This window comes from Narcine bancroftii, chromosome 13 (assembly GCF_036971445.1).
Source record: "Narcine bancroftii isolate sNarBan1 chromosome 13, sNarBan1.hap1, whole genome shotgun sequence".
Taxonomy (NCBI): domain Eukaryota; kingdom Metazoa; phylum Chordata; class Chondrichthyes; order Torpediniformes; family Narcinidae; genus Narcine; species Narcine bancroftii.
The window spans coordinates 53,786,995-53,801,501 of NC_091481.1; the positions used below are offsets into that span (position 1 = coordinate 53,786,995).

Below are 14,507 nucleotides of genomic sequence, written 5' to 3' on the forward strand. Positions count from 1 at the left end.
TACAAGCTCACACCAAGACACAAGAGCAACTTGTCCGTGAACTACTCTTTGCAGACGATGCCGCTTTAGTTGCCCATTCAGAGCCAGCTCTCCAGCGCATGACATCCTGTTTTGCAGAAACTGCCAAAATGTTTCGCCTGGAAGTCAGCCTGAATAAAACTGAGGTTCTCCATCAGCCAGCTCCCCACCATGACCACCAGCCCCCCCCACATCTCCATCGGGCACACAAAACTCAAAACGGTCAACCAGTTTACCTATCTCGGCTGCACCATTTCATCAGATGCAAGGATCGACAACGAGATAGACAACAGACTCGCCAAGGCAAATAGCGCCTTTGGAAGACTACACAAAAGAGTCTGGAAAAACAACCACCTGAAGAAACACACAAAGATCAGCGTGTACAGAGCCGTTGTCATACCCACACTCCTGTTCGGCTCCAAACCATGGGTCCTCTACCGGCATCACCTACGGCTCCTAGAACGCTTCCATCAGCGCTGTCTCTGCTCCATCCTCAACATTCATTGGAATGACTTCATCACCAACATCGAAGTACTCGAGCTGGCAGAGTCCGCAAGCATTGAATCCATGCTGCTGAAGACCCAACTAAGCTGGGTGGGTCACGTCTCCAGAATGGAGGACCATCGCCTTCCCAAGATCGTGTTCTATGGCGAGCTCTCCACTGGCCACCGAGACAGACGTGCACCAAAGAAGAGGTACAAGGCCTGCTTAAAGAAATCTCTTGGTGCCTGCCACATTGACCACCACCAGTGGGCTGATATCGCCTCCAACCATGTATCTTGGCACTTCACAGTTCAGCGGGCAGCAACCTCCTTTGAAGAAGACCGCAGAGCCCACCTCACTGACAAAAGACAAAGGAGGAAAAACCCAACACCCAACCCCAACCAACCAATTTTCCCTTGCAACTGCTGCAACCGTGCCTGCCTGTCCCACATCGGACTTGTCAGTCACCAACGAGCCTGCAGCAGACGTGGACATACCCCTCCATAAATCTTCGTCCACGAAGCCAAGCCAAAGATACTGGCTTTGGAGACGGTCCAGAGGAGGTTTACTAGGTTGATCCCTGGGATGAAGGGCTTGACTTATGATGAAAGATTAAATCGTCTAGGATTGTATTCACTCGAGTTCAGAAGAATGAGAGGAGATCTTATAGAAACATATAGGATCATGAAGGGTATGGATAGGATAGATGTAGGAAGGTTTTTTGCGCTGGCCGGGAAAACTAAAACGAGAGACACAGTCTCAAGATTTGGGGGAGTAGATTTAGGACAGAGATGAGGAAAAATAGTTTTTCCCAGAGAGTAGTGAATGTTTGGAATTCTCTAACCAGGGAAGTGGTTGAGGCTGCCTCATTAAACATATTTAAAATCCGGTTAGATAAATTTTTACATGATAGAGGAATTAGGGGATATGGGGAGAAGGCAGGTAGGTGGAGTTAGGTCATAAATTAGATCAGCCATGATCGTATTGAATGGCGGAGCAGGCTCGATGGGCCATTTTTGGCCAACTCCTGTTCCTACTTCCTCTGTTCCTATGTTCCTATGTAAGTGGATCGGGGGTCAATCCACAGGATCATAAGAGTGGCCGAGAGGGTCACTGGAGTCTACCCCCTCCACCAATGATGGGATCATTGTCTGAAGAGGGCGTGCAAACTCATTGAGGAACCCATCCACCCCGAACACAGCATCTTTTACCTGCTCCCAATGGGGAAGAGATATAGGAGTAACAGAGACAGCACCACCAGGCTGAGGAACAGCTTCTTTCCATGGGCAGTAAGTATGCTGAACGACCAAAGAAACTACTCACACTTACCATCTGAGACTCTCATAATTACAAAACAATATTAACTTTTTTATGCGCGTGCATGTGTGTGTGTGTGTGTGTGTGTGTGTGTGTGTGTGTGTGTGTGTGTGTGTGTGTGTGTGTGTGTGTGTGTGTGTGTGTCTTCTTCTTCTTTGGCTTGGCTTCGCGGACGAAGATTTATGGAGGGGGTAAAAAGTCCACGTCAGCTGCAGGCTCGTTTGTGGCTGACCAGTCCGATGCGGGACAGGCAGACACGATTGCAGCGGTTGCAAGGGAAAATTGGTTGGTTGGGGTTGGGTGTTGGGTTTTTCCTCCTTTGCCTTTTGTCAGTGAGGTGGGCTCTGCGGTCTTCTTCAAAGGAGGCTGCTGCCCGCCAAACTGTGAGGCGCCAAGATGCACGGTTTGAGGCGTTATCAGCCCACTGGCGGTGGTCAATGTGGCAGGCACCAAGAGATTTCTTTAGGCAGTCCTTGTACCTTTTCTTTGGTGCACCTCTGTCACGGTGGCCAGTGGAGAGCTCGCCATATAATACGATCTTGGGAAGGCGATGGTCCTCCATTCTGGAGACGTGACCCATCCAGCGCAGCTGGATCTTCAGCAGCGTGGACTCGATGCTGTCGACCTCTGCCATCTCGAGTACCTCGACGTTAGGGGTGTGAGCGCTCCAATGGATGTTGAGGATGGAGCGGAGACAACGCTGGTGGAAGCGTTCTAGGAGCCGTAGGTGGTGCCGGTAGAGGACCAATGATTCGGAGCCGAACAGGAGTGTGGGTATGACAACGGCTCTGTATACGCTTATCTTTGTGAGGTTTTTCAGTTGGTTGTTTTTCCAGACTCTTTTGTGTAGTCTTCCAAAGGCGCTATTTGCCTTGGCGAGTCTGTTGTCTATCTCATTGTCGATCCTTGCATCTGATGAAATGGTGCAGCCGAGATAGGTAAACTGGTTGACCGTTTTGAGTTTTGTGTGCCCGATGGAGATGTGGGGGGGCTGGTAGTCATGGTGGGGAGCTGGCTGATGGAGGACCTCAGTTTTCTTCAGGCTGACTTCCAGGCCAAACATTTTGGCAGTTTCCGCAAAGCAGGACGTCAAGCGCTGAAGAGCTGGCTCTGAATGGGCAACTAAAGCGGCATCATCTGCAAAGAGTAGTTCACGGACAAGTTTCTCTTGTGTCTTGGTGTGAGCTTGCAGGCGCCTCAGATTGAAGAGACTGCCTTCCGTGCGGTACCGGATGTAAACAGCGTCTTCATTGTTGGGGTCTTTCATGGCTTGGTTCAGCATCATGCTGAAGAAGATTGAAAAGAGGGTTGGTGCGAGAACACAGCCTTGCTTCACGCCATTGTTAATGGAGAAGTCCGGGCACAGTCCGGGCACAGGGAGAGCAGCAGCGGCCCCGGCCCCGGTCCGGGCGAAGGGTAGACGGCGGCGGCCCCGATACGGGCAGGAGCAAGGGGGAGACGGCGGCCCCGGCCTCGGTCGAGTGAGGCAGGCGGAGGCCCCGGTCCGGGCAGGGAGTGGGAGGCGGTGGCCCCAGTCCAGGCACAGGGTGAACTGCGGCGGCCTCGGCCTCGGTCCGGGCAGTATGGACCGACCTAGGAGGGGAGGCAGGCCCCTCCAGCCCGGGTAAGAAACCTGCATAGGAGAAGGCCACTCCGATATAAAACCTACGACCCAAGTGTGTGTGTATGTGCGTGCTTATCAGTAAGGAGATTTTACGTTCTTTCCATTTCTGTGCAGGTCTCCCCTGGGTGCTGTGGGTTCCTCCCAGACTTCAAAACATATGGGAGTAATTGGGTGGCATGGGCTCAAGGACAGAAAGGGCCTGTTCCCGTGCTGGAGATCGAATTTTAATTTAAATTAATACATCCTGCTTGCTTATTGTTGTCCGTACCGTGTGTTATGTCTGCTGTGTGTCTGCGCGCTTTGCATCGAGGACCGGAGAACGCTACTTCGTCAGTTTGTACCTTTGCAATCTTGATTTGACCTGAGGCCTCTCGGGAGCCCCACTTACTACTGACACCCTCTCACATCTCTTGTCATCGTGTGAGACCTTCGGCTGGAGATTGGATATCTGCTCAAATCCTACCCTGCAGGGCCCTCTCTTGGGATTCTTCATCCTGTCAAAGGAGTGGGGGCTATTCTGCTTTGATGCTCTTCCTCAAACATTCCTCATTTGTCCACAATCTTTGAGGCCTGGGTAACCATGAATGTGAAAGAAATCATATATGATTTTATGATAATAAATGATAAAATCACATAACATAAGACATGCAAGGCTGTGATTGACAACATGGGACAGTAGGAGCTTTCAACCTGCCTTGTAAAATAGGGTTAACTGGGAAAATTGCCTGGTTAGTGTCCCACTCAGTTTGAAAGGGTCAGCATAGTCCAAAGTCATCTGGGTCCCTGCCCTCCCTCAGATGTAGTCAGGGAACCCAGTTAAACTTATCCAGGATGTGTTGACTGGCAGCTTGAACAGTAAAATGGCCGACCCACTGGCGTCACAGGAAAACCCCTGCTGAAGTGTCTGCGGTGATCGGGGGAGAAAGGGGTCGCTGTCAAGGCCCTGGGTGGAGAAGTGGGGGGGGGGTGAGAGTTCGCTGCCACGCGGTAGAGAGGAGAGGGGTTGCTGCCGCGGGGGCGGAGGGGTCGGCTTCTGTGGTTTGGGTGGGGGGGAGCGCAATTGACAGTGGTGGGGGGGGAGCGCAATTGACAGTGGTGGGGGGGGGTACGGGCGAGACTGACAGCTGGTGGCGGGGGGAGGAGACTAGTTTGGGTGATGTGCTGGAGGCCCCTTTGCCCCACTAATCGCACCTGGGTCCCAGGAGGGTGACACACCTGGTGACTGTGCATTCTAAATTTTCTGTAAAAATGTGAACTATGTTTAAAAATCGTTTTTCACGTTGCATTCATTGTGGAGCATGAAACAGAAATGTAAAATAAAATATTTTTCATCTGGAAAAAAATGAAAAGTGAAAGTACACTGTGGGTTGGCACTGAGGGCCGAAGGGCCCGCGTGACCAGGAAGTGACGTCACGGGCGGATATAAAAAGGCGAACGCGGCCGGCCCCCTTTCTCTCTCGTTCTGGACAAGCGGGGTCGATATTATGGTGAGTGGCGGATCTGCTCTGCATCCCCGCCATCCGCACGCGTGCGGCTCCGCGGACGCCCGCCATTCGAGGCGGAGTGCCTTTACTAGTAACGGGGCGGTGATATTGCTGGGATATTTGGGAAGGTGAGGCCGCTGAACGTGATCGACCGTGATCCGGTCACTGGCCGCAAAATGGCGGCCGCCGCTCGGCCCGGCTCCGTCCGGGTCTCCCCGCTGGGTCCCTCCGCCGGCATACGCTGCTGCGTTGGTGGGGAGGGGGGGGGGTGTAGGGTCGCGCCCAGGCTGCCGTCTCCGCGGGGTTTCTTTTAAAAGGAGTATTTGATGGGGCGCTTTGAATAGGGCGCCTAACTTTAAAATGGAGTCGGGAAACGTGGGCCAGGGCCTGCACTGGGTTGGGCCCTGGACAGTGGTTGACATCTCTGGGCAATTAGATTAAAATGCAGACCTTGGGATGGGGGGGAAGAAATGCTGAGTCACCAAAAGGAGCTGCTCTCACTAACCTTCCCCGGAACAATATTTACAGTATTATCGTGTGTATGTGAACCTTTGTCCTGCTTATGTATTGTATGCACTGACTGCATCAGAAGTTAAAATGCAATGCTGGAGAAACTCTGCAGGTCAGTGCCCTTAATAGAGCAAAGATCTACCAGACTTAGCTCCGTCGAGGGCCATCGACATGAGGCGATGTCTTTAAAAAAGCAGCCTCTATCCTTGAAGTCTGAAAAAGTTGGTTGTCACTTTGCTCTGTAGAGAATTCTGTTCGACCAGAGTTTTCCAGCATTGTGGGGTTTTAAAATCAACCCCGGAGGGTTGTTACCTTGGCCTGCGAGGTCACGGACACCAGACTTCGCTCCGTCCAGGGCCATCGATCGACATGAGGCAGTGTCTATCCTGCTGCCGTCAGGAAGAAGAGACTGCAAGACAAGCAAGCACTCAGCAGCACAAGGACAGCTTCTTCCCTGCTGAATAATAAATGAACCAAAGACTGCCTTACATTTTGTGCAATATTATTTTTATTGTTTTCATAGTAAGGTGGTTATAATATGAGTGTTTGCTGCAAAACATTGAAGTTCATGACTTGTTTATGACAATAAATTCTGACTATCTGCATGTTTTGCACCAAGGATCAGAGGTTGCTGTTTCATTGAATTGTACTCGTGCAATCAGATGACAATAAACTAGCTCCAAAGTTTCCCAAACAGATCATGTTTGGAAGTATTTTTGTTTGTGTTTTTTTAAATATATTCTTCGGTGGAGATTGCTTAATTTCTCCTATTTCTCTTTACCCCCCCCCCCCCCCCCAGTCTCACCGCAAGTTTTCAGCACCCAGGCATGGCTCCTTGGGCTTCCTGCCCCGCAAGAGGTGCCGCCGACACAGGGGCAAGGTGAAGAGTTTCCCCAAGGATGACCCCAGCAAGCCTGTCCATTTGACTGCCTACCTGGGCTACAAGGCTGGCATGACCCACATTGTGCGGGATGTGGACAGACCTGGATCAAGTGAGTAGTTATAGCTGAGAAACAAGTCGGCCTCTTGGGTGGAAGCAGAAACTTCAGTAACATTTAAGACAGACACATAGATATGCAGAGCGTAGAGGGACATGGATTATATGATGGCAGCAGTAGAGTTTTAGTCTAGTTTAGGCATTGCATTTGGTGCAGAGACCATGGGGCCTATTTCTGTCCTGAACTGCTGTGCTTTGTGAGTGAGCTAAAATGCTGGACTATCAGGATTCCTGAACAGTAGTAAAACTTTCTTTCTTTGGCTTGGCTTCGCGGATGAAGATTTATGGAGGGGTATGTCCACGTCTGCTGTAGGGTCGTTAATGACTGACAAGTCCGATGCGGGACAGGCAGGCGCGGTTGCAAGGGAAAATTGGGTGTTGGGTTTTTCCTCTTGTCAGTGAGGTGGGCTCTGCGGTCTTCTTCAAAGGAGGTTGCAGCCTGCCGAACTGAGGCGCCAAGATGGACAGTTGGAGGCGATATCAGCCCACTGGTGGTGGTCAATGTGGCAGGCACCACATTAAAGTGATGCCAAAGCACAATGTTGGATAAATTCAGCAGGTCAGTGTACTTAGCAAAGATAAATATACATAACTAATGTTTCGTGCTTGAGCCCGCCATTTAAGGTATGAGCGAAATGTAGACAGGGGCCTGAATTGCAACAAAGATGAATAATTTATGTACATTTTGTTGCTGTACATTGTAGTGTTGGCTATTTTGTTAAATGGCTTCCTTGCCTCTACTGTGAGCTGCCCCTACCTGGGTTACTTACTCCTCCCCATTCTACCAGCCCTAGCCTGGTTGTGGGGAATAAAAATGACAAGCACCATAAGTGAGATAAAGACTATAGATACAGTACACAACAGACCCTTCTGGTCCATGAGGCTGTGCTGCCCAAATATATCAATTAACCTTCAAACCTGATGTTTTTGGTGGATGGGAGGAAACCATGGCACCCATAGGAAACATGGGGAGAATGAACAAACCTGGATTGATGGTGCTGTACTAACTGCTGCTCCTGCATCCTTCTGTAAAGAATCCTATGAATCTTCAGACACTTGCAAACATTTTTTCCATTCCTTGAAAGGCTCAAAACGTTGGTTATGTATTTTTACTGTTGCTATATAAAGGGCACTCTTTGACCTGCTGAGTTTACTTTTGCCCCTGTAAGTTGCTCCAATTAACTGTAAAAATAACTTGATAAAAAATATTGCTGCCAAAGTAGCCCACTCATGCCAAATATTCAGCTTGATGCATTTCAATCAAGTGCATGAGCTTCACTCTTGACGAGTATAGTCAACTACTGTTCTTGGCACTGCACGAGGGTCAAGGACATGTGCATGAGCATGGTCTGACTTAAAATGAATTCTAATTTGGAGGCCCTAATGTATTTGAAACATTAGGAAGTGAGGCTTTGAATGTCGACTTAATGCAGTGTTGCAGGACTTGTGTAGTGGAACAGTGCTCACTATTACCAGTGGCCTTTTCCTTCAGCAACCCCATGCAAGTTGTAGAATAATTGATTTTTAAACATTTAGAGGTATAGCACGATGACAGGCCATTTCAGCTCTCGAGTCTGCACCCCAATTTTACATCACAATAACCTATGTGGGAGGAATCTGGAGCCCAAGGAGAAAACCCACATAGACATGGGGAGAATGTACAAACTCCTTACAGTTTATTGGATCAGTGCAAATTCACATTCATTGTCCTAAGGGAGCAGTGGGAGGCAGGTGTGTTAACACTTGAGGTGGGCAGCAAATAAAATGTGTTTTTAAGAAACTCAGGGAGAAGTATGGTCCCGTTTATAATCCTTGTAGCAATTGGACTTTTGGAATAAGGTGATGACTTGTACCACACATGATGATAACCTCGACGGGCGGACATACTGCCACTAATTGTGGCATTTGCTGAATGTCGTTTCCTGACAAGTGTGGTTTTAAAAATAACATTTGTTTTTAGCAACTGGGTTTTCTCTTGCGTCTCTGAAGCAGTTGGCAGTAGTTGTGCCCATTAATAATGGGTGCGACTGCCATGTTCTGGCAAAAGGGCTGTCACCTGTGGTGAGATAGATGGGGCGGGGGGAGGAGTTTGAAGAAATACTATTTGACATTGTTGATTTTCTGCAGAGGTGAACAAGAAGGAGGTGGTAGAGGCAGTAACAGTAGTTGAAACTCCTCCGATGGTAATCATTGGTTTTCTTGGCTACGTTGAAACTCCACGTGGTCTTCGTACTTTCAAAACTATCTTTGCGGAGCACATCAGTGATGAATGCAAGAGGCGCTTCTACAAGAACTGGTAAACGTGCCAATTAATTTTGTTTGTAAATTCTTTGTAAATTCAGAACAGTGTTAAACGTTGGATTTGATTATCAGCAGCTCCGCTCAACTGTGGAAACACAGGTTGATGAGCTCTGGCTCTGCTTGTTGAAGGAAAATGTCCTTTCATCCCAACAAAGAGCTGCCCCTTGGTGGTGCTGATTCCTTCCGCTCACACTGTTGTGATGAGGGATCGCGCCAATGTTTTCTATCTCTTCCTCAAGGTACAAGTGCAAAAGGAAGGCCTTCACAAAGTACTGCAAGAAGTGGCAAGATGAAGACGGCAAGAAGCAACTGGAAAAGGATCTGAATAGCATGAAGAAATACTGCCAAGTTATTCGCGTCATTGCTCACACACAGGTAGGTTCCAGGACCTGGTGCAATTAAATGCATCGTGTTACTTCTTTCTTCTTTGGCTTGGCTTCGCGGACGAAGATTTATGGAGGTAATGTCCACGTCAGCTGCAGGCTCGTTTGTGGCTGACAAGTCCGATGCGGGACAGGCAGACGCGGTTGCAAGGGAAAATTGGTGGGTTGGGGTAGGGTGTTGGGTTTTTCCTCCTTTGTCTTTTGTCAGTGAGGTGGGCTCTGCGGTCTTCTTCAAAGGAGGTTGCTGCCCGCCGAACTGTGAGGCGCCAAGATGCACGGTTTGAGGCGATAGTGGTGGTCAATGTGGCAGGCACCAAGAGATTTCTTTAGGCAGTATACAAGACCTTCCAGGGTTGCAATTCAGTGATTGACCTATGGGTGTAGAATGATCCATGAAAATGAACTGAAATGCACATTGGGAAGCTGCAGTTTATATAAAAAAAAATGAGATGTGGACAAGGATACCTATGATTTGTTCTAGCAAGGTGTATTTTTTCTTGTACTTTAATGGTTGAAATTGCAGGTTCTCATTCACCTGTCCAAAGGTGAATGTCACCCATCTCCTAATCAAGATCCTGCATTGGGTATCCATGAAGAAAATGTTGCCAGAAAAATTAATAGGGAAATTAAATAAAAACGACTAATGTCAGAGGTCAGATGTGAAGCTTCAGTGGGGGTTAGAGAGAAGGGTGATGTGAGGAATGCCCATATTGTCCCTCTTTGAATTCCAGCTCTAACTTGTTAATTTTTGTTCTGCAGATGCGCTTGCTTCCTCTGCGTCAGAAAAAATCCCACATCATGGAGATCCAGTTGAATGGAGGAACAATTGCAGATAAAGTTGACTGGGCAAGGGAGAGGCTGGAGCAGCAAGTTTCTATCAGTTCCGTGTTTGGTCAAGATGAGATGATAGACATCATTGGTGTAACCAAGGGCCATGGCTTCAAGGGTAGGAATGAACTTCATGCTCAATTCTGTTTATACATGGTTTGCACGTGAAAGTAATTATGGTAAAATGTATGACTGTTGATCATTGAGTAAAACTGTGATGATAACATGGAATAAGTGCTGGTAAAAGCACCTGATTCTGATGAGGAGAAATTCCATGCTGCCTTCCTTCTGAGACCCACTCCAGAAATGAATCAATGAGCTGCATTTTAAGAGCTGGTGTCCATCACTAATGGCTGTCCTTTCTCTCCAAGGGGTGACAAGCCGATGGCACACAAAGAAACTGCCGAGGAAGACTCACAAGGGTTTGCGCAAGGTTGCCTGCATTGGAGCCTGGCATCCTGCCCGTGTGGCTTTCTCTGTAGCCCGTGCAGGTCAGAAGGGATATCACCACCGCACGGAGATCAACAAGAAGGTAAACGTGGGGGATTAAAAAGGCATTAAAACGGGAAAGATTTTTTTAATTGCTCCAAGTCAAAATAGCTTTAATGAGCCTCTCACACTTCTGAAATTGCTGGGTATAACCTGACAGTTTCTTGCCCATTTAGCAGGTAAATTTCTCAGTGCTTATGATGAGGTTTTACAGGATTTCTAATCCACTATCCCAGCTAAGTTATTTGGTGAGCAAATCAAGTGTAGTTGATGTAGATGACCAACTACTGTCCTGCGACTGCTACTTGTGGGCAAAACTGGATGAGAAAGGCTGCCTTGCATCAGGCTAGTTAATGTCACAAGGCAATCCTCCAAATCTCTTTAAAGTTGCAACTTAACATTTTTTTTCCCCCCATTGCAGATCTACAGGATTGGATCAGGCTATCAAACAAAGGATGGCCAGTTAGTGAAAAACAATGCTTCTACTGAATATGATCTGACAGACAAGAGCATCAATCCTCTGGTGGGTTGACAAATTTATCATTGTGTAGACCATTCCGCTGTAGGCTTCAGGTTCTAACAGGGGATGTTGTTTCAACAGGGAGGATTTCCCCACTACGGTGAAGTGACCAACGACTTTTTGATGCTGAAAGGTTGTGTGGTTGGGACCAAGAAGCGAGTGCTCACTCTGCGCAAGGTGATTGCTTGGCTTTATTGTATCTTGATTCTTCCTGCTACATTGCAGCTTGGCCATTCATTCAGATGGAAATCTTGGCACTGAATATTGATTGCATTTGCCAGTTAGACAAATTGTGGTACGATTTCCAAAACAGAGTCGAGGTCATGATTGACCATCCAGTGTATTCCATGGAGGATATTAGTGTACCCATTAATTTGAGACTGTCTCTTTTGTGATACAGCCATTAACAATAACAGGTTATTTCAGCCCACAAGCCTGTGCTGCCCCAATTATATCCAGTTTATCAACAACCCCAGTATGTTTTTTTGAATGGTGGGATGAAACCCACATGAATGTACAGACTCCTTGCAGCCAGTTCAAGATTCGATCTCTGGTGCTTAGCAGTGTTGTGCTAACAGCTATGCTCACCATGCTGCCCTATTTTATTTAGGGATGGGGTTATAGATGGTTTTGTCCAGAGGATTTGCGGAGCATTAGGGCTGAATTTTTTTTGCTGGCTCTTGGTTTATTCCCAAGAGATCATTGTATTTTAGTATTGTGTTTTATTGCATAAACAATGGCATCTGCTTTCACTAAATACTATACTCCATCCTTCCTTGGAGTGGTACAATCAATGTATGGAATTCCTTTTTTTTGGTGGAATTGTCATTTAAATTTGGACGAGCATGCAGCACGTCTAAAGGCCCTTCCAGACTACGAGCCCATGTCACCCAAAAACCCTTGCGTTTTAAAGGGTGGGAGGAAACCACAGTACCCATTAAGAAAACCATACTGATACTGGGAAAATTACAGATTCCTTGCAGACAGTGCCAGATTCTAATGTGGAATGCTGGTGCTGTAGTGTTGTGCTAACTGGAGAGACTGTTTTCACAATAATTGGTCCGGGTTTCTAGTCTTGTGAACAGGTTGACTACCTGCATGCTTAAGTTCAGATCAAGCTGTCAGTGTCTTCTGCAGATCACTTACTTTTTTCCCTTGCACTCTGCAGTCACTGTTGGTTCAAACTAGCCGCCGTGCCCTGGAGAAGATAGACCTGAAATTCATTGACACCTCTTCCAAATTTGGTCACGGTCGTTTCCAGACCATTGAAGAGAAGAAGGCGTTCATGGTGAGTGAGATGCTTAGAATCATGACTGTTAATTTCTGTAGCAAGTCCTGCTATTCTGTAAATTCCAACTGAGGCAGAGAACAAGCAAAGGAAAGGAGCTGTGTGATCTTCCCAAATTCTCTGGCAATCAGTTTGCTTTCTAATGGGGTAAAATGGTCCCTCACACCTACTCCAGTCATATGTGCATAAGCAGCTTTTTATGGCCTCTCCTATCAAGAATATTTACCTGAAGTACAGACTATGCTTCTCAGCCTTTTGAAAAAATGTGGACTGGCTCAGAAAATGGTTGCATTTGGCTTGACTTATTTTACATTCTCCTGTATGAAGAAATGTCCCAAAGATCCAGTCCCACCCAGGAGTCCAGCAGATGAAGCCAACCCTCCAAAGTAATGAATCATTGTACTGCAACCAGCATGTTTTTTGTTGAATAGGCCATTGATAATGTGCCGTGCACTGAAGGGCACATCATTTTTGTATCCATTCTATTGCACAAACAATGGCATCTGGTTTTCCTTAATGGTATAATCTTTTGTGGTATGTGCTCCTGATCCCTCTTGCACCTGAAGTCTCTCGATTTGGCTAATCATTTCCTGTCCATTTTCTACATTTATATATGTTGCCAGATCTGTGCCCATTACCTTGTTAGTTTGATCTTTCCTATCCGTCACCTGTCCATTGATCCCTCTGCAAGTGAATTTGAGAGCTGTCCAGAGATTCCTCTGGTATATTTGTACATCTTGTCACCTGTTCAAAGACTGACTTGTGCCAGTACCCTAATCTGCCCACATTCGTACATTACAACTTTCACTGCAAGCTTGCAAAATCACCAAGATATAGAACAGAAGAGGTCCACTGAGTCTGCTCTGCCATTCTCATCATGAGCTGATCCATTCTCCCATTCTCAGGCTTTCTCCCTGTAATCATTGATGCCCTAATCAAATACTTGTTCATCCCTGCTTTAAATGCACAACAACTTTGCTTCTACAGCTACCTGCAGCAACAAGTTGTAAAGTCTCACGATGCTCTGAACAGACATTTTTAATGTTCCACATCTGATGAGGTGTCATTCTAGTAAGTCTTTGAACCCTCTCCAGCATCAGGATATACTTTCTCAAACGAGACACCCAAACACTACATCAGTACTCCCGAGAGAGGCATGCTTTATAGTCTCAAATGCCTATTGGAAACAAAAATACAATTTTCTTCTTCCCCCCCCCCCCCCCCCCACTTTATTTGTGGCACGTGGCATTCTAGTCGTGAGATTTTGCTCTGACTCGCTCTTGGGGGTCTTGCTCTTCATCCTACATTCATCTTTCTTGCAGGGACCATTGAAGAAGGACCGAATTGCAAAGGAGGAAGCTACATAAACTTTGGGCCAATTTTAATGGTGACTTTGAATCAGCAGTGATTGCAGTTGATCAATAAATACTTCTTATATTTAAAAAAAAAAGCAAAGAATATTTGTAAGAATAATCTTTTAGTTTTTATGCTGTCAACATGGAATTTAATAAGGCCATTGCCAGCATGTATTGGTCAAAAAAGGTTTAGTTGCTTGGCAGAATGAGTATATTGGATTAGTAGACCTACAGCATATTAACAAGCCCGTTTGGCCCATGAGCTTGCGCTGCTCAATCTCCCCCAATTTACCTACAACCCCTTAGGTTTTTGAATGGTGGTAGAAAACCCACACAGACATAGGGAGAATGTATAAGCTGGTGCAAACCTGACAGCATCGATGTGAGCATGAGTGCTGTAACACTAAGGTTGGGGATGCAGTAGGATCTGGAATGACTGGAAATTTGCCTATGGTAAATCTAATTTAATGCAGAGGTGAGTTGCACGACCACAAGACTGGCAGAAATCAGCTATTCAGCCCATCAACTCTGCCTTACCATTTAATCAGGGCTGATCCATTTTACCACTGCCAGGCCTTTGATGCCCTAGCTAATCAAGAACCTGCCTTAAATACACCCAATGACTTGGCCTCCACAACCACCTGCGGCAACAAATTCCACAGATTCTCCACCCTCTGGCTGATGGATTTCCTCCATCTTGCGTTCTAAGTGGACACCCATCAGTCCTGGAAGTTGTGCACTCTTTTAGTCTCCCACAATTGGGGAAACAACCTTTCTACATCAGTTCAGTCCACTCCTTTCAACATTTGAAATGTCTCGATGAAGCAGCATGGTTCGCGCAACACTTCAGTGCCAGTGTTTGAATTCCATGCTGTTCATGTATTCTTCCCGCGTGTGGGTTTTTCTTGGA

The 14,507-nt window shown here is 47.0% G+C and overlaps 1 protein-coding gene and 1 non-coding gene across 2 annotated transcripts; both read left to right on the plus strand.

The window, feature by feature from the left end:
* The first annotated feature begins 4,840 nt into the window (after positions 1–4,840).
* On the plus strand, positions 4,841–13,700 carry rpl3 (ribosomal protein L3). The gene is made up of 10 exons (XM_069909546.1): positions 4,841–4,929; positions 6,236–6,428; positions 8,561–8,729; positions 8,974–9,109; positions 9,877–10,063; positions 10,317–10,477; positions 10,856–10,957; positions 11,036–11,131; positions 12,123–12,242; positions 13,565–13,700. Exons 1-10 carry the CDS (start codon positions 4,927–4,929, stop codon positions 13,607–13,609), a joined length of 1,212 nt encoding a protein of 403 aa, XP_069765647.1. The 5' UTR covers positions 4,841–4,926; the 3' UTR covers positions 13,610–13,700.
* On the plus strand, positions 10,152–10,244 carry LOC138749133 (small nucleolar RNA U83B). The gene has a single exon (XR_011348441.1). It is a non-coding gene; the product is annotated as a small nucleolar RNA U83B (small nucleolar RNA).
* Positions 13,701–14,507: the final 807 nt, after the last annotated feature.